Source organism: Zonotrichia albicollis, chromosome 3 (genome assembly GCF_047830755.1).
Source record: "Zonotrichia albicollis isolate bZonAlb1 chromosome 3, bZonAlb1.hap1, whole genome shotgun sequence".
In the NCBI taxonomy this organism is placed as follows: Eukaryota; Metazoa; Chordata; class Aves; order Passeriformes; family Passerellidae; genus Zonotrichia; species Zonotrichia albicollis.
In genome coordinates, this window is record NC_133821.1 from 24,216,450 (window position 1) to 24,236,098 (window position 19,649).

A 19,649-nucleotide genomic window follows, 5' to 3' on the forward strand; every position below is an offset into this window, starting at 1 on the left:
TACCTACACCTTTTCCTCTAATACTGACATACTCCCTGTCAACATACTGGTGTTGGCAATTCCTGGTTTGGAATTTAAACCCTTGCCATAACACATACATACATACATACATACATATATATATCTCAGAATGGCTTCTCTCATCCCTCACCACTTCACTCAGTGAATTATATCCACAATAAGCGTTGTTTATCAAGGCTTATTTGTTGAATTTTTTTTTAATTTTATCTTTTCTTATACAGGTAGGATGTGTGAGATAATTTGCTGTCCCTACAAAAGGGATAATTAAGGCCAAAAATTTACAGCACTGATAAGACATCCTACAGCAGTTACCAAAGTTCATGTCAGCAAATCTGAAGAGCTGAAGGTACAGCTGGAGAAGCATAAGATGGAAACATCAGCGGCAATTTTGTTATGATTATTCAGAAATATATATTGATCTATATATTTACCTTCTACCCTTCTGTCCCTGCCTCTCAAGGGAGTAACTTCTGTTCAGATATTTCCTTCCCAGTAAAGAACTCTACAGCATGCACAAAATTAACTATTTAAGAATTTAGAAATGTTCAGGACAAATGTGATTACAACAAGCAGCTGCAACCACAGAATTTATATCATTACACGGCAATAAATCAATCCCAACACTCCTCCAAACTAGTACATACCATTGTGATCTTTTACTTTCAGGGCCGTCACGTGAGCCAGCTGAAGAGCATAAGAGCAGTATTAACACTCTACCCACATCTTCCTACATGCAAAATGTAACTAATTTTGCTTGTAAATAATTTTACAATTTAAAAGTCTATTACAGATATAATTTGTAAAAGAATAAAAGACAAATTGTACACATCACAATTTTCTTTCAAATTTTGTTTTCACAATTTCAATAAAAGCTCAAAACCAAATTGAAAATATGTTCACTGAAAATTCAGGAATAGTGTTAAGGGTAAACCCATACAAATTATAATTCAACATCAAGATGTGAAGTAGTCTGAACATTAATCTCTCCTCTGTGTTTCAATCCTGCTGACCTGTTTTATATTACAGTCACACACACTGAGCTAGAATCAGGCCAGACACAGCCAACTCCCTTGCTCCATTCAAATTCTCTCTTCACAAAAAGGGGCAGACCAAGTAATTTTAAGTAAAAAGAATCATATGGGTCTTGAATTAGCCAGATGGTTTCCCTGACTGAGGGCAGGTATCTCAGCAGGCTCTTCAGTAGCCCACTCATCCCTTTTTTATCTAGACAAGGCCCTTCTGTTTGGAAGGTAGAGGAGCTCAACAGAGTCCCTTTATCATTTGAAAATTAGATACCATATTTCTAGAGCATAAAAGTAATGACATTTATGCAAGTTATAAAAACATTGCAAAAGTATTTTCCTTGGAATTACCTAATTGTTCTGTTTGCACAATTTTTAGAACTGTACTCTCCAGAACTAGTTATTCCCAAAACCTCCAAGCTTCATAAAATTCTACACACAGCATATTGTACTAGGCAAGGAAACAATACCTTTAACAACTGCAGCTGATCAAATGTGAGTTCTTTGACTGCAATCTCAAACAGTTCCAAAGGCTCTGTATCCAGTTTCTTTGAAGAGAAACAACACATAATTAAGCATCACTGAAAGCAACAAAAAAGCCACACACCCTTCATAAAGTAGCCATAAAGGCAATTAATGTTTCCTATTTTATTGATAAAGATACCAGTGATATCTTATGAATAAGATGATCAGTTTTCACAAGGCAACACAGGCACTTAAAAGCATAAAACAATCTGAAAGAAACCCAGTGTTTTGTCTCCATGCAAGTCAGAGGCTTTAAAGTTCTTTGATCCCCCAAAACAGTAGCATAATTATAATTATTCTGTAAAAACTTGATTGGTTAATGTATTCAGGAAAGATGTTTACAATTAAAGAAATGCAGTAAAAATATTCCAAGGCAGTTCACTTTACCGCTGTTTATCCAATGTCTCAGAAACTAATAAAATATATAAATGTCCTGGGATAAAATTCACACACACAGACTATTCCCAAAATAAAGATCTGCAGTCAAAAAATTCTGTCCATTTCTCACTTCCCCTCTTCACTAAGAAATTTTTACTCAGCAAGACAATATTGAGTGAAGATACACTGAATATTCATTCCCCTCAGTCAAAGTTCCATTTCTACACTGTTCTAAACCAAGCTTCTGAAAAAGTGCAATACTGCAGTGAGTGTGGGAGTTTGAAACACAAGACCCAGTGCCAAGAACAGAGAGCAGTGTGCTCTGCAATCTCTTTGGATTCACTGCCAGAACTAGGAGGAAAGATAAGCAGAACAGGACAGAATGCAAACATTAAGGCCTCAGTATAAGAGAGCCCCATAGGCACCACAGAATAGAGCAGAGCTGTCTGCTTTTTTTCTTCCAAATCTTGAGTCAGAAAGAAGCTTAACAGTAACTACAATGTCAGCTTGAAGAGTGCCAAACCATGCATCAGAAATGCTGTTGCTACAACATCAAAAGGAAAAAAATTCAACTTCCCTGATCTATGCAGTAAGTAATGCTGCATATTTATTGCCATTCTATCCCTTGAGAGCCCAGAATTATTTCTGTGAGAGCTTAACATTATACATTTTAGAATGGGCATATCTATACATAAAATACAGCTATTCTTTACCTTTTTCATGGCCATGCAACACGTGAGATCATGGTATACTATAGGCACATGATCTTTAGAGAGATGTACATCAAATTCCACAAATGCTGCTCCCTGCAGAAAATTGAAAATCACACAGAATAAAACAAAAGTCCATTAACTACTTATGTACAAAGACAACAGGACTGCATGCAAGTACTGTCAAGTATTCAAGGTCCTGGATATCAAGTAGAAGTTGAATACAACTGGCTGTTGTCAGTTAAATCATGCTCAGCAATGGATTATTAAAGATGAAAAAAATATATGGCAAATGATCCTAATTACCATAATACAGACATACATATACATATATATACATATATATACATATATATATATATATAGGTTAATCTTGTAAAACCCTCTAATAAGATTCAAGTCTTGTGAACCTGATTACAGAGAAAAACCAAGACAATATTTTTAGACACAAACGTTTAAAACACAGATAACTTTGAGGCATCTTCCTCCCTCCTCTCCACCACCACACCAAGAGACAAGTGATGGCTCCATATTGCCAAGGCTTTAGGGAGATATTCCATATAGGAACAAACTTCTGGAGTCTCTAGTGAGTAACACAGCAGCAGTGTGTTATAATCTGTGCAAGAGCAGAAATAGCTGCATTCAGCACTTTCCTGCCCTTTTCAGCTGTAGATGTTTTCTGTTAGGCTTCAAAAAAGGAAAAAAGATACAAAAACTTGAAGTACAGTCTTCCAGAAAAGAGGGAGGCCCAGAAAGTAAAAGACAGTAACAGGTTTGGGGTTTTTTACATATATTGACTGCTTGCAAGTCATTCCTTTGAAGGCCTCCAAGAACACCATTCATCAAATTATCACCCTGACACCCACTTTTTCAATCAGCACAGAGAGAAAATAGGACATGGGTTTTTTCAGCCCTTTCCTCAGCAGAAATATTTTCAAATTGGTGGCTTTCAGCCTTTTCAATCTGCAAATAGATGAAAGCAATTCTCTAGTCATGCTGCTGATGACTTCACAGCAAATTTCTGCCTCAATGCATATTTCTTGTGAGCATTTTAAAAGCCTGTCTATAAACCTGTAGTGTCCACTCAGGGATTAAGGACTACTGTTCAAAACAGTCATTTAGCAGCTACAGCTTTGTTCAGTGATCAAGATTATTGGAAGGAATAAAAGTGACCATCTCCATCACAGCATTTAGGCACATGGAGCTATTATCTCCCAAACTGGAACTTCTGTCTTAGGATTTCAAGTCTTCACTGCAGCAAGCACCAAAACAAGGACTGGTTTATTCTACCAGCTCAGCTCCCAAGTCACATTTTCAGAGAGCAAGTCTCAGTACACAGCAGTCCCTGAGCAAGACCTTTGCCACGTGAGAGGATGCTGACAGACTCAAGCAGTGCCAAAACTTGATTCACTTGTTCAAACTGTCTGTAGAGGGTTGAGACTAAAATTCTCCCTGTATTAGAATACCAGCAGAATACACTAAATGGAAGTTTTTATTTTTTTAAGGGACTTGAGAAGAGTCTAACCTACTATTAACTTCCCATAACTCAAGCAATTTCCACAGTGATTTTATCTAATTTAGATCAGTTCAATTACCATTCACTGTATTGAATCATGCAAATTAAGTGTACAAGCCAACCTAGTTTGCAGGAGACAGGTGCTGTGTGTGTGAAAATGTGTGTACATACATGACTAGCAGCACTCCTCAGGGATGCAATGGTGTTCTCTTGAACTTTAGCAAGCCTGAAACAACAGCCAAGAAAAAGGGTTTGTTAGATGCAGTATAGCACAGAATTGAACCAACAGAAACACAAATGAGAAGTTTATGTTTTACAGACTACCCACAAGTTGATACTGAAGTAAATGACTACGGGTTGCAGCTTTTCCAAATGTCCACTTCCTCAACTGATGTCAGTGGCAGAAAACAATTTCCCCAGTTTAAAATGCAAACAAACTTACTTAGTGGTTGTTGTAGAATTCCCTGCTCCCCTGTGTCCAACATCCAGAGCTGTTCTTGGTTTCCAGTACTTTGCATATGAAGCCTGCATATCACAAGTGTATCCCTGGATAGGTCTGATAATTATGTAGTCCACTGCAAAAAAAAACAGCAATGCTTCCCATGTCAGTAAATAGCAGATGGCTTTGAGGAAAGTTATCTGCATCTGTTGCTGGCATCAACTGTACCTCTAACTTTTCCAATTGTCTTCCTTGGATTTCTGCTCATAATGGCGAGTGAAAGAACTCCAGAACTCTTTCCAGGTTCTGCAATTGTGGATGACAGGAGGCAGGCAGAGCCTACGTGACCTGGGAGCACATCATCTTGTACTACCTTCTCACCTAAATCTTCCTGAACACAAAAACAAAAACAAAAACCCAAAACCCCTACTGTTAGATGTGAGTGAGAATTCCAAACAAACTCTTCTGGCTTGACACGACACAGGTTTCTTGTGTGTTACACAAAACACTAATTTCAGCTGAAATTGTTTAATGTAACAGTAAGTTACGAATTACTATCAGGAAAATGAAAACTTTAACAGAAATCTACAAAACTCACATTTTTCTTTGACACCCCTTACATCTCATAAACTTTTCACCTCAAAATAGCATGCATGGAATAGTCTATATTCTAAAATGCCCAAGCCTTGTTTAGGACAAAAATTACTGGAATAATATTTATGCTTAAAATGCTAGAAAACTTGGTATGCATTTGCAGAGAAGAATTAATATACAGAATGTGCACTTGACCATAGTCAAGTTCAGGAACTATGCAGACACTTTACAATTATGACCGTAAGTGATCCTGAAGGCATTTTCAGACCAAAAAGAGAATGCTTAAAAAAACCTTATTCTGTGTAAGTTGCTTTCTTTTAAAAAAAACTTCAAATACTAAGACTTTTCAGGGGAAAAAACAGTGTAAAATGACACAATAGTGAGAATCCAGTTTTAATCTGCATGAGTTAGTTCAGAGAAATGTCTTTTGCTTATAAAAATTTAGATTCAATAGTTGTGATATAATCACTTTATATACACATTGTACAGGCTGAAGCAGGGGAAGCATAACGTAGCTGATAAAGGATTAATATTCTCATAAAGGATTAATATCAAGCCAACCTAACAGCATGCAATACTGCACAGACGCAGATTCAAGTTTAATTTGTACTGACTTCTAAATAAACAGAACTGAAAAACTTCCTGTGCCACATCAAGAAGGCTCACAAAAACCTTTCTACAATGGGCTGGGAGTCAGTAATCTCACACTTGTGTAAATAAATGCAAAATATGAAGAACATCAGGCAGTAGCTCTGTTTCAACAGTGAAATCTTCACAACAACTGAGCTCCAAAAGGCAGACTGGAGCTGCTTCTTAAGGGTAAAAAGACATACCTCAAAAAAATCAAATATTAACTCCAAGTTATCAGGCTCCATGGTTTGTATTGTGTATTCTATCCACCGGTCTGGCTGCAAGGCATAGCCACAGTCAGGCTGAGAGTGCCGACACTTGTAGTCGTCGTTACTGATCAAGGAGAACTCCACCGTGTTTGCCATTTTCTGGGGAACAGTAGGGGATGTCTTGTCTTCATCATCATCCTTCTCTAGGCCTTCTAGGGTCAATTTTACTCTACTCATCCAGAAACACAAAACAAATGGTTAAGTCACCGCAGAGCCTTTACAAATGATAAAGATTTAGAACAGGACTGCATACAGAGGCTCCTCACACGAGCAAGAGTTTGCAGCCGTTGTCTAAATCCTATTTTAGTCAGATTTCAGTGCTAAAGTCACTGCTAGAAGTTGAACATGGGTAAATATGAGAACTCTACTAGGGGTCTGAGAAGCAGCACTCCCACCAGACTATTTGGGCTGCCAAACAGTCTTCCTGTACAGACTGTACATCCATAATGCCAACAAGCTACGGAAAAGCACTGAAAACAGCAGTCATCATCAAGGTCAAGCCTTGAACATTGGTGGCTGCTGCTATGTCCCTCTGATAAGGCAGATAAGTACACTCTAATAGACATAATATAAGCTGAAGTAATTAAATCCCTTGAAAAATCCTGAATGAGCATTTAAACTGAATGGATTTCTGAAAAAAATCCTGGTCTGAGAAGCATAAGCCTCTCTATAAGACTCAGAGTCCTTTATCATACAGAGCAAACCTTCCAGACAAAATTAGTTATGTCAGTGAACTAAGCATACATGAGTAAACCAAATCCCTTCCTGCATCACAGACACAGCAGATGAGACACAGGATTATCATTTATAGATGCCAAGTCACCAGTAAAACTGATGTCATATCTCAGAAATAATTACAATCATGGAAATCTATTACACCAAGTCCACATTGAAATATATCCTCATAAAAAAAAAAAAGAAAAGAAGTTACAACACAGGTACTCCAGAAACTTGAAAAATGACACTGCCATAGCAAGTGACAGTCACAGAAATGACTGGACAGATCCAACATTTTAGGACAGAGTGTTTAGTGAATGCATCTAGCTTATCAATTTTTATTTCAACCATTTAACTTGGACAAGAAGCTGGCTTCAGAAATTACTCTCTCTACCTGTTATAACATGCAAGGAGAAAAGGCAAAGCTGTACAGAACACAATGTAAGTATTAAATCTCACTGAAGAGCATCATATTAAATAAATCTTCCCCTCATAAGCAAATTTGGAATTGATAGGAGGGGAAATCAAATCAAAACTGGAAAAACAGAAATAAATCAAGTATAACAGATCCATGGAATGGTTTGGTTTAGAAGGGATCTTTAAGATCATTTAGTTCCAACCCCCTACCACAGGTAGGGATGTCCCCTCTACCAGGTTCCTCCAAACTCCATTCAACTTTGCCTTGAACACTTCTTGGGTTTCAGCACCTACAACTCTGGACAACTTGTGCCAGTGTCTCACCACCCACACAGTAAAGAATGTCTTCCTCCTATCTCATCTAACCCTGTCCTCTTTCAGTTTAAAACACTTCTCCCTTGTCCTATCACTCCAGGCCCTTGTCTAAAGTCGCTCTTTAGGGACTGCTGCAAAGGTCTCCCCAGAGTTTTCTCTTCTCTAAGCTGAAGAACACAGAATTTCTAGTCCTGTGTCCACAGCAAGAAGTGTTCCAGCCCTCTGAGCACCTCCATGGTCTCCTCTGGACTCACTTGAACAGCTCCATGTACTTAGCCTGGGGGTCCCAGAGCTGGATGCAGGGGATGCAGTTCTCCAGGTGGGGTGTCACCAGTGCAGAGCAGGGGCCAGAACCCCGTCCTCACCTGCTGCCCGCACTGCTGCAGCTGCAGCTCACAATGCACTTGGCCTTCTGGGCTGCAAGTGTACAGTGCCGGGTCACATGGAGCTTCTCATCACCAACACTCCCAAGTCCTTCTCCTCAGGGTGCTCTCAATCCATTCTCCACCCATGGGATTGCTCCAATTCAAGTGGAGGACCTTGCACTCAGCCTTGGTGAGATCTGAACTCCCAAGCCTCTGAAGCTCCCTCTGGATGGCATCCCTTCCCTGCAGTGTGACTGCACTGCTCAGGCTGCTGTCATCAGCAAACTACTGAAGGGACACTCAGCCCTATTTTCCATACCATCAACCCCTGAGGGTCATCCCTCATCCCTGGTTTTCACTTGGGGACATCAAGCTGCTGCACCACAACATCCAGGGCAACCACACAGCCAAACCCTTATCCACTGTGTGCAACAGTGCAGTCCTCTAAACACCGGGCTAAGATACCCATTTCTGACAATTAACTGTGGAGTTATAAAAATGACTCATTTTTGAGGCACCTCTGCAGAGAAAAGCACCAAACTGATTTAAGTAAGACTCTAAGAACACTACAGTTCTAGCCAAAAAGCAAGAAATGCCAAGTCAATTATGGAGCAAATATTTGTGCTTTAACACTTGGAAACTTGGCTATTAGTAACCCAAAATGAATTTAAAGGCTACATCAATTAAGTAAAAAAAAAAAATATGGCCCTAGTATTGACAAGTAACATGAAGTAAATTGCATACTGAGATGAGCAGGCTCTTACCTAAACCTTGATGTTTTAAATTTCTTCTTAGAAATCAGTACAGGGGGTTTCTCAGAATAATGCAGACGTAGCCTGATTTCTGTCTGACATGTCAGCCAACCAGCATCCACAGTTTTAATACCATCTATCAAAAGCCAAACAGAAAGGAGAAGACATTTCAGTAACTCATTTTAGGGAGATCTAGGTAGCTCTTCTTGCCATCACCTTCCAGATAATCCTCCTTGTCACCAGCCTTGATCTACAGTAATGCAAGAAGTGGGGTGCAGCCTTCCCCCAGTGTTTCTGAACTACCCAGAACAGCAAACAGGATTTTAATGGGATTAAACAGGAACAATGATCATGTGTCAACTATCTGCAGGACAGCACTGAGCAACATTCTGTTGTCCTGGGACCTCTCAGCACATGGAATAATACTGACAGGAACTCTGAAGGCTCGTAAGCCATCAGAGGCTCCCTGTTTCTGATGAGACACAGGTGTGTCCATTAGCCCATCACAATTAGCGGCAGTAAAGCAGTGCAAGTCTGCAGGAGAGGGTACAGCAACAGCTCTGATGAAAAGCGTGGAGAATCCTCACCCTCAACACCAAAACAAAGAAAGCCTGCAAGCAGGAGGACCACAAGCACAAGCTGCAAACCAGGTGCTGAAGCAAACCCCACAGTTTTGAAGAGGTCCTAAAAAGCCAAACCCATCATTTGATGAGGATGTGAGGGGGAAATGGAAAAGCTTGAAGACCAGATTTATGAGGTATGGTAAGGAGTTACTTTCAGTGTCAGAGGATTGAACATTAAGTGAGAGGTGGGTCAGAACTGTCACAAGTGAGACATCTGTGCACACACAAGAACCCTTTGGCAGCTGCATCTCTGACTGAAGAGGCAGAGTGGGTAAATACAGCGTTTTTCCAGGCATGAAGAGTTTTTCTAAAGTTCAGTATTAAGAGAAAGCTAAGCCTATTCTCTACTTTCAAAAAATGCATGCTCATGATTTACAGTTCCCAAATTTCAACCTTTAACACCATCAGAGCGACAAGACTTCAACTCTTCCTAGCACTCTTTTATTAACATTAGAAGGGATAACAGCCTGAGTGGGAATTCACAAATGCTACATACAAAAATAACTATAAAAGCAGAGAAAACTATCATAGGCAATTCTTTTCAAAACCTATAATCTCAAACATTTTTCAACAAGACTTAACCTTGTTTAAATTAAATTCATGGCAAGGAAAAAAGGTTAATATATCTCACTTACTACAGATTCCAAAGTCTCCATCATCGACAATAATTTTATTTTCTAGAATTAAAAGGAACGGAAAAGAATGGAAAAAAGTAATTAGTATTCACATTTAAAAATCATTGCCAAGTTAAATTAATTCTACTTCTCCACTTCACTTCTAAAAAGTGTATCTTAAAAACGCAGGAAAACTGAATCAGACAAAGCAGCATGTTTTTTGCAACCTTCTATAAGGACTGATCTCAATTTTTTTTTTCTCAGTTTCTGCATGAAAAAACCCACCAACACACAAAATACCACATTTCACTACAAGTAATCTGAACTGAGAGTAAAAAGTTTGCACAATTTTCTGGCTTGCTGCAGTATTTTGCTGCTGACTACATCCCACTAGTATCTAAGATGCTTTACTTGTCAAAGTAGTGTCAAAGACATTAAATTTTCTTGCAAATATACAACAAAGTTGTCCTGCTGCACATTTAAAGCTTTTAAATTGAGTCAGTCACAATTAAAATGCTTATTCTGCCCACGAGACAGAAACCAACCTAGCATGAATACTGAAAACACTCACTTCACACTTTTATCCTTACTCTTTCCAAAGCTTTAAGAACTGAAATCCTAAGGCACTAAATAAACTCATCAGCATTAACAGAACAGATAGTCTAAACAAAACATCTATTTCTCAAAACATAAAACTTCACATAATTTTGCCTCTACAGTGGTTAATCCCTTTTTTTTCCCCTAAGAATCATTTGGCTCCTAACCTAATTTCTTAATAACCACAGGCAACAATTTAGGATCAAAATGACCCAGTGCTAACATACTGTGCATTGCTGCATTTTCTTAAAAACTGCTTATGAAGAATTGAGTATTACCTGGGGTAAAAAAAATCTCAACTTGGAATGAGGTAATCTAAATTTAAAGTCTAGGCCCTAGCACAGGATAGGCTGCTTCTCTTATCAGTTACTGACAAATACAGAAATAACCTTCTTACAGGAAAAGAGACACTACAAATTCAACTGAAATTTAAAAAAAAAGGCAAAGGGAGAACGGAACATGATCATGGTACTATTAATGACTAACAGATTCTTTGATACCACCTTCTTTCTAAAAGACATTTTTTCAAATAATTAGGAAGTTTCTTAACAAATATAAACTTCTAAGTGTGGAGAAAATAGTATTTTTATGTGCTAGAAAAGACAGTGCATAAAACATGCCATAGCAGCATAAGAGATCTAAACTACAAGCTACATCCAAAGGTTATTTCAGTCACTCTTAAAACCCAAATTTTTCCCTGTTCAGAAAAGCATTAGTAACTCATATGCAAGTCTGCATGACACCCCTTCTTTCAGCAAAATACATTTCTGCTCAATTGACGGGTAAATAAGTACATTCATGTTTCTATTTTCATTAATCCATTTACTTATAGAAGCCTAATTAAACATTTTTGTTTAAAATTTTACTAATTAAATAGTACTTAAACAAAAAACAGCAGTGACTTCACACCCTCCCCTCATTTTCTTTAAAAAAGATCATATGGATCCTTAGTCTCAAAGACTTAAACTTACAGAAAATTATTAAAATTCCAAATTAGTAAAAAACCAACCCACATAATCTTAAGGATGACAGCAAAGAATTTCACATCCACTTCCATTTTGAAGCCACTTACATATATATACATATATATTTTGAGAGTAAGGCCCATGTTGTGCAAAAAAAAGTCTATACCTCCCACACATTAATAAATTTAAGTACTTTAAAACTATAGCTATCAATCCCTCTAAACCAGTGTGCAGCACATCAGCAATCTTATGCATATGCCTCAAACAGATGCAGTTGATGCCCATACCTAAAGGGGTAATTGATCGTGGTTGTAGATGAGTCTCCCACGTGTGAACTATGACTTCGCAGGGACCATCGATAGTCTGTAATTTAAAAGTTAAATGTCTGCAATAATTTTTTTTGTTAGATCTGACTTTGTACCCATGAAGCTGGTTGGGATGGTTGTGAACTAAACTCAGAGATTTAAGGAAGTAAAAGAAGGAGGAGAAGAAAGGGAGAGGAACAGAAAGAGAAAAAGACTGAAGAAGAAAGAAAGAAAGAAAGGAAGGAAGAAACAGATGAGGCTTCTTACCCCTGCAACTGCTGATGACTCTGTTTGATGTGTTGTGAATACATATGACAAAACTTTTGACAGTCTGACATGGCAGAGAAGTTACATGGAATCATTAAACCTTTACTGCTAACAGATGCTCTGCTGGACTACTTTAGTTTCCTTCTTATACAAAAAAAAAAAAATCTCTAAATTCATTAAGAGTGCTCACTTTGTTCTCAAGCTACAGGAACAGTTTATGACAAACATACCCCACATCTCTAATTCCAAATAGCATTCAGCACCTACTCATGCACATAGCAGTTGCAGGGGTGAGTTCTCCTTCAAAATTTGCCTTGCTAAATTCAAAGACTATAACACAGTTATTTAATTGTGGTACTGAAAAGCAAGTTATTTATCATCTAATTAAGACATAAATAATTGATCCAATCAGCCAGCAATGAAGACCCTGCAGTCTATTCCAGCTGGAGCAGGATAAATTGGATACTGTCATTAAAAAGAAAATATTGTCCACCAAAATAATACATTTGTTGACAAATACAGCCAAGACTCAGATAACCAGAACAGTAACACAAAATCTCCTTTCAGAACAATTTAACTTTGAGATAGCTTTCTAGGTAAAAGCTTTCAGGGAACCACAACTTAACAACAGAGAGAACATGCCTGATCACCAGTTCAGTCACCCTGTGCAGGTTCCCCTAGCATGGCACAGTTGTTATTACCAGATGCAAAACCCATTGTCAAATAGCTGTAATATGTAATTTTGATGTTTTGGGGCCTAAGTAACTCTTATTTCCAAAAAAATTTGCTACTATTGCCAAAGACATGGAAACTTCATGCCAGCTCATCCAAGTAGTTCAGGTTCTTGTTTAAAGAGATTTCAGACCCACAGGGACATCCAGACAAGCTTCAGCCTCAGCAGTGTAATTACACAGCACCAAAATGCTTTGTTCCTTTACACCTCACCCAACAAATTCTTCACCTGCAGATGGGACTTCTTGACATACACTGAGCACATTTAATCTCCCAAGCTTTTGGCTGAGTTAACAGCAAGCTAACACCAAACATTTAACAAGAGCTCAGTAGGATGGCTTTGCTCTGTGAGTCTCAGCTAAAGCAATGTTCCTAATGAGTTCAGAGGCATCCACACTTAAATGTCATGTCAGAATAAACCACACATGCTTAAAATAGAATGCATGTAAAATACAAATACAATTATATTACTGCTTCCAGTTTATTCCTGTTATGGGGCAGTTTTAGCTCACAACTTCTCACTGCTGCTACAATGACCGCACTTAGGATTTCCAGAAAAGTAAATAATGAGAAAGTTTTTTTCCCCTTCTTTGACAGCACAGTGACATTTGCCTGTCACAATGACAGTTTCTAAATCTGCAAACTCTGTTTGTCAGCAGGGAGGCTGCCATTTACTCCCACCATACAGGCATGCAAGATCTCCAACAGCAGCTCCCATGAGCACGTGTACAGCTTTAGTTTGTGAATCTGGGCAATGCAAATCTTCCTAACATGGACTAAGCTGCTTCCTTCACAAGGTAAGCAAAGGTTCTTCCTTGTAAAACCCCCATGTATTGCATGAAAATGTCAATTTATTTCTTACACTACTGTAACTCTCCATTCTCAAGTTAGGTTCTAAAATGATGAATGAATTTGAATAACATTATCCCAACAATAAGGACACCATGCCAGATACATTCAGCATAATTTCCTTTCATGAAAGGAATACAATGGACTGACTGTGCATTTAATCCCAGGAACCCTCAACATGTCCCATACTAAGAAGAGCCAAGCAAAACTACCTGGAAAAAAAGGGCAATTGATTAGAGAACAGACAGAGATACCACTAAGAACCCTCTCAATCCCTGCTCAGACCCTCTCTGAGTTTACAGGCATTTAAAAAACGTTTCAATTACATGTAACAGAAGCCATTGTTACAATGAGGTCAAAAGAGTAATGTCATTTCTGTGGCATATACTGACCACATCTGAAAAGCAGCCAGCTGAGCAGCAGAACTAAATGAGGTGTCATCAATATTAACAGTATGGAAACATTGCCTAAAAGGAGAGTTTCTAGAGGACAGTCTTAAAAGGGCATCCATCCAAATGTCACATCAAGCATCTCATGGGCAGTACACTGAGATAAGTGTCTCTGTGGATCTTTTTTCTACTAATACAGACACTGTTATTTTTTATAAAAGCCAACACAAATATTATGTTGCTTGACCCTGATTAGCTGAACATCTGATTCAATTTTCAAGTCTTTAAAGAACATTCAAGAACTTTCGGTAAAAATCAAGTCTTCTTCTGTTATGAGAAGCTGGGGCCTCCCTCCCCAGCAGTCATTAGACACTTTTGAAATGAAGGGGAAAATGCCTATCCAGCATAATGGCTCTGAGGTTCAAAGCAGATGCACCATTTCCATGAAGTGCCTGGGTACTCAGTACAATTAAATAATGAAAACACTTCTGTGGATTCTTAAATGGTAATTTAGGAGATCAGTTCCAAGCTTCCTGCTTTAAGACAATACAATAGAGTAGGCATTAGAGGGGGGGAGACCCAAACCAAATCTTAAAAATGCCACACAAACACATTTATCCAAGTGCACTTCACTAATTAAAACTATGTTTCAAGAAAAATAATCTACTTCAATAATATGAAACAGCTAAATTAGACTTAATTGCTAAAGCTGCATTTCTGACCAAAATCTCTCTGGATTTTTGTACCATGTAGAAGACAATAATTAAGCACTAAACTGAATAATTAAAGCCATTCAGCCATCACATCCAACTTGCAAGGCAGCAGCAGATAAAAGTCACCTGGCAGGAAATGCTGAGCTCAGTAGAGATTTTACAGCTCTGGTATTTCCAGTAACAGTTTCTCACATAATCTGCTATCTCAGCAGACAATTATGTCTCTGTTACTGTCGTGACAACCATGGGTTCTTAATCTACAAAAAGCTTTTCTAAGGCATTAATTACTGAGTCTAAGTCTCAGTTTCATCTTTATTACTACAGTCTAGGCACTAAATGGATTTATTTAATTGCACTTTAAAAAGTAAACCTAACTCTCATTTGAAACCTCTGTAATTAAGCAGAAAGTGTGAAAAATGTCCTTCAATCCAGTTTTTAAAGTCTTGCTACATGCACAGACAGCTTAGTTATTTCACACTTGCCTTGAAAGAAGTAACCCTGAACTTGCATGCTTATTTACAGTTTTAAAAGCACATAGAGAACACAGCTGAACAGATTAAGGTGTGTTCCTTACCAAGGTTTTCAAATATGCATCATGCAAACAAGGCATGTAAAATTATTCTTCTAAAATGTAAGATACATAGAAGACCAATTCCAGCCAAGGGAGTTTTGGTGTGCCTCACACAAACCCCCTCACAACCCACTGCCACAAACAGAAATTGAGTGTACAGTAAAAGCCAGGAAGATCCTCACAGGGAGCTCACTGGTCCCAGACTATGTTCAACAAAAGAACAACCTGCACCAAAATAGTTTAAGTTACTGTCTCATTTCATCCTAGTGTGTATATTTATTTTTCTTTTTAAATGGTTAAGTTCAAAATGTCTGCAACACAGTAAAATCTCTTGATACGCAGGAGCCAAGACCAGACACCAATTTTACAGGAAAATGTTCTTTGGATATATATTTGTATTCATGCAAAAATTCTATGAATTTCAATATATTGAGTATTTTTAAAAAACACTGCTCTATTTACATAACCACAATTATGTTAACAGCAATATGCTTCACTACAAACAAGACTTTCTATTACATCATACTTTCCTTCAAGTAAAAAAATTTTAAGCTCAAATTATGATCTTTTTAAAGGGAAGGGAGAAAAAGACATCACTTTTTTTTTATAAAATATCAATTCTTCTATCTATTTTCACATCTAGCTTGTAGCACTACTGTGGGTAATCTAGGAACTACCATTTCTCTGTGTAAACACGTATCAGCCCCATCTTTGCCACCATGCCCAACTCAAACATCTTCACAGATGCAGTTGCTGTAGAAGTTGCTGACTTCAGGTGGATCTGTCCTCAGCATGATTTAATAACTATGTGATGTCAAATTCATATACTCAGACTTGAACATATAGGTAAGATTACACTGTCGTTTTACTACACATAAAATTGATATAAAAAATTAAATGTCAGAGATCATATACTGCCAGCTTGTCAAATTTAGGAGATTAATCACATGCAATGCCTAATGAAAAAAAATTCTGAAATAAAAATAGGCAAAATAATTTAACTTAAAAGTATATTTTCCTTATCAGCATTTCCTTAATGCTAAAGTTCTCCATGTACTGTCTCACTTGCACTATACTGTACATGATATTCCTGTTACTTTTTCATTGTTCTGCAAGAGGTTTACAAAAAAAGGAAGAAAACTACATTGTAACTGGATTTCTTTCCTTCAAAAGACTTCATAAAATAAGAAGTCCTGTGCATTTAACAGGTACAAGTCAGACACCACTGAGGTGACAACCTGCACCCCAGGAATTCACATACTTTGTTTTGTAGGGTGGTTTCCTTTTCTGCTGCTCTTGATGGTGGTATTGCATTAAATTCATACTTACCTTGGCAGACCCTGCATCACACGGTGCATAAGGGTGCAGATACAGAGCACCTACTCAAAGAAACACACTCACCAATACAGAGGGTAAACTTTTGCAAATGGTAAAACAGAAATTGTATTGTGTATCAACCATGGCTCAGCCTCTGCTCACTAACTCTGCTTTTTGAGTGTGTTACATTTGCTTACATTTAAACTTCTGGACTTTTAAATTTCTGGTCATTTGCAAAAACAAAACAAAATGCAAGAGTCCTATCAGAGCTGCTGAGCTGTAAGAATTAATCTACTTTTGGCCTCAGTTTGAACTCAGTAAAAGAAATCTATTACTGGCCTTCCCTTCTTTTGCCTCAAAGTAGCAATTTAAATACCAGTTTCTGACTAGACTAATTTCATTTGAAATTAGTACCCTTCACTGAAATGATACCTCCATCAAATGTGATTTTTTAGTTAAAAAAGGCTGACAAAAACTTACATGCTCTTCACAGTAATTTGAAATTTTTAAAAGGTATTGATGAGATGGTTCTGTAACTCCTTTGCACATTTAGCTACAGCTTTCATAATCCCAGTTTCAATGAGGAACTAAAGCCCAGGGTGAATAGCTACAGGATATTAATAGAATAAGACAGACAGCAAAGGCAGCATTAAATTTCTTAAGGCTGTTATTATGAAAAACAGTTCAAGAGTAGCTGCTTATTTTCCCAACTTAGTCCAGCTTTTTCCTGGATGCAGCCTCTTTCCATCTGAAGAACTTCCCCCTGCCCTAGTGCAATGTTTACAAACCAGTACACTGCCACATACATTAAACTCTAAGTTATGTAACTTTAAGTCATATGCAACTTTGACATCAATACCTGTAAAAACACATCTGTCTGTGTCTCTTGGCTCTTTTTTCCCCCTCCAAGTTGCGCAAATACCTACATACAGACATACAGAAAACAATGGGACGCCCCATCCCTTGTTTCACCTTTTCACTTCAAGAGATTAATTTATGTTAATTATACAGCACAAAGTCTGGCTAATACTTCTCATGCTTCACAAAAACAAATCTGCAGTGATACTAAAAACTTTTAAAATTTTAATGCACCTCCTACACTGATCATTTTTCTCCTACTATCACTTGCTTCCATGCTATCATACAGGATAGATATGAGATACTATCACATTCCTTCCATGGATCACTTGAGATCCATGCCCTGCTGAAGTCCATATGCAACTATATTCTAACTATGAGAACTCCACCATATTATTTAAGATTTATAATAATGTCAGGGACTTCTTTACCACTGATATTTCTAGAACACTAACACTGATAAAAGAAAGAAGAGGATATAATTACAGTTAAGAGCATATGGTCATGTATTTCCAGAAGTGAACTGTATTTCCACAAATGTTTTAGTGTTTCACATGTAGCAATTCAAGACTTATTTCTAAAAAAACTCATGTTTAACTCAGGAAATCCTCTTTTTACTTCAAGTATGGGAATTTTTCCTAAGGATGAGCCAGCTTAAAGTAGACAAGGTTGTACATACCTTAGGTTCTAGAAAGTATCCCTTAAAATACCGATACTGAACAGGAACTCCTCTAGGAAGCTCTACAGTAGTTCTCCATCTTCTCTCAAACATACTGTGAAGAAAAAAAGAAAACAGCCAACCAAAAAAATAAGTTCCAAAATACAGCCTAACAGCCACCTCAGACACATGTCTAAGTAATATTCTAAAATAGTCTCGTGTATTGTTGCAAGGAAAGTTATTACAAAGTAGCTTAGCCAAACATGCACAGAACACAAGATGTACTTAGAAATGACACTGAACTTTTTGATTGACAGATCTGAAATGCTCTAAGAGAGCAAGAATTCTCACCCCCATTGAACAGATGGGGAAAACATGGTGAAGTGATTCAGAGACTCATCCAAGATCACACAGCCAGTCACTGACAGAATTACAGACACAGCCTGCAAATCTTATTTTCCTTCACCACAGAGCTGCCATAAGCTGGCACCATTTTAAGAAAATACTGAATTTTTCCACTGCATTTAAGCTTTTTTTGTGTACACTCGTACATCCCCTCCCCCTTAAGAATTTCAATGCAACTCTCAGTTTAAATAATCTCCTCCCTATCACTTTCTAGCACAATAATAACTTTTTTATAGTCTTTACTTTCTTTTTATCCTATACATCTCCTATAACTTGCTGCACAGCCATGGGATTGAGAATTGCCCTAAAGCAGTTTCATACTCCAAGTATCTAAAGCTAAACTACTGAAAAGCCAACCACAACAGCAGAAGCATCATCTGTAACTAGAAAAGCACACCCAAGTTTTATATTTCCTTAAACATATTCCTAGGTGTTCAGGAGCAACACAGGAAATTCTTGAGTTCTACTGCCAGTATATGCAGCTAAGGAGTTTACAAACTCAAAGACAGAATAAATGTGTTGCTCCAGAACTCCAGCTGCTTCAAATGGAATAAGTAAAAAAATTCAAAACAGAAGAAAAAGAATCCCCCCAGAAAAACCAAAATTCAAAACGAACTTACTCATCCGTAATCTGGAGGACCACTGCAAGCTGGGGATTCCAATTTCCCAAAGCACTGCAACACCCACATATTGCAAAAACCTCTCCTAAAAAATCCAAACAGAAAAATACCCACAATCATCATTACTTCAAGCTAGATGGCATTAGAAAGTACAGCCACAGTCAAACTTTCAAGTATTTTAAATATATACACCAGAATCACTCATTTAAAACCCATCCTGTCCAGAAAGGAATCTTACCCACCCAAAACTACAACAGCATTTTCTTCACCATCCCAAGGATCTGAGAGAGGGACTAATGACAACCCCAGCCCTTAAAAGGGTTGGCTTCCAAACCATTCTTAAGGAAAAGTGCTCAAAACATCTCTGAGAATGCAGCAGGCAAATTTTCACAGTAAAATGTTTAATCTCAAAATAACACGGTTATTTCCCTAAGTATTTGTTAATGTATGTCCATATTCCCTCAAATTCATACCAACAATTTAGAAATCACAGACA

At 37.7% G+C, this 19,649-nt stretch overlaps 1 protein-coding gene across 7 annotated transcripts in view; it reads right to left on the reverse strand.

Annotated features, from left to right (window-relative positions):
* Positions 1 to 19,649, reverse strand: part of GPCPD1 (glycerophosphocholine phosphodiesterase 1) — a 46,714-nt gene that overhangs the window by 15,503 nt on the left and 11,562 nt on the right. For all 7 annotated transcript variants that reach the window (XR_012579436.1, XR_012579437.1, XM_005489364.4 and 4 more), the window contains exons 3-14: positions 19,154 to 19,238; positions 18,150 to 18,243; positions 11,757 to 11,832; positions 9,929 to 9,970; positions 8,683 to 8,806; positions 6,039 to 6,273; positions 4,840 to 5,002; positions 4,615 to 4,747; positions 4,344 to 4,398; positions 2,660 to 2,752; positions 1,514 to 1,591; positions 666 to 705 (exon numbers count right to left, since the gene is read on the reverse strand). Coding sequence is in view for 5 of the 7 variants with exons in the window: in XM_005489364.4 (XP_005489421.1) it covers positions 666 to 705; positions 1,514 to 1,591; positions 2,660 to 2,752; positions 4,344 to 4,398; positions 4,615 to 4,747; positions 4,840 to 5,002; positions 6,039 to 6,273; positions 8,683 to 8,806; positions 9,929 to 9,970; positions 11,757 to 11,832; positions 18,150 to 18,243; positions 19,154 to 19,238 (1,218 nt within the window). In the remaining 2 variants the exon portion in view is untranslated. The remainder of the gene's footprint in view (positions 1 to 665; positions 706 to 1,513; positions 1,592 to 2,659; positions 2,753 to 4,343; positions 4,399 to 4,614; positions 4,748 to 4,839; positions 5,003 to 6,038; positions 6,274 to 8,682; positions 8,807 to 9,928; positions 9,971 to 11,756; positions 11,833 to 18,149; positions 18,244 to 19,153; positions 19,239 to 19,649) is intronic.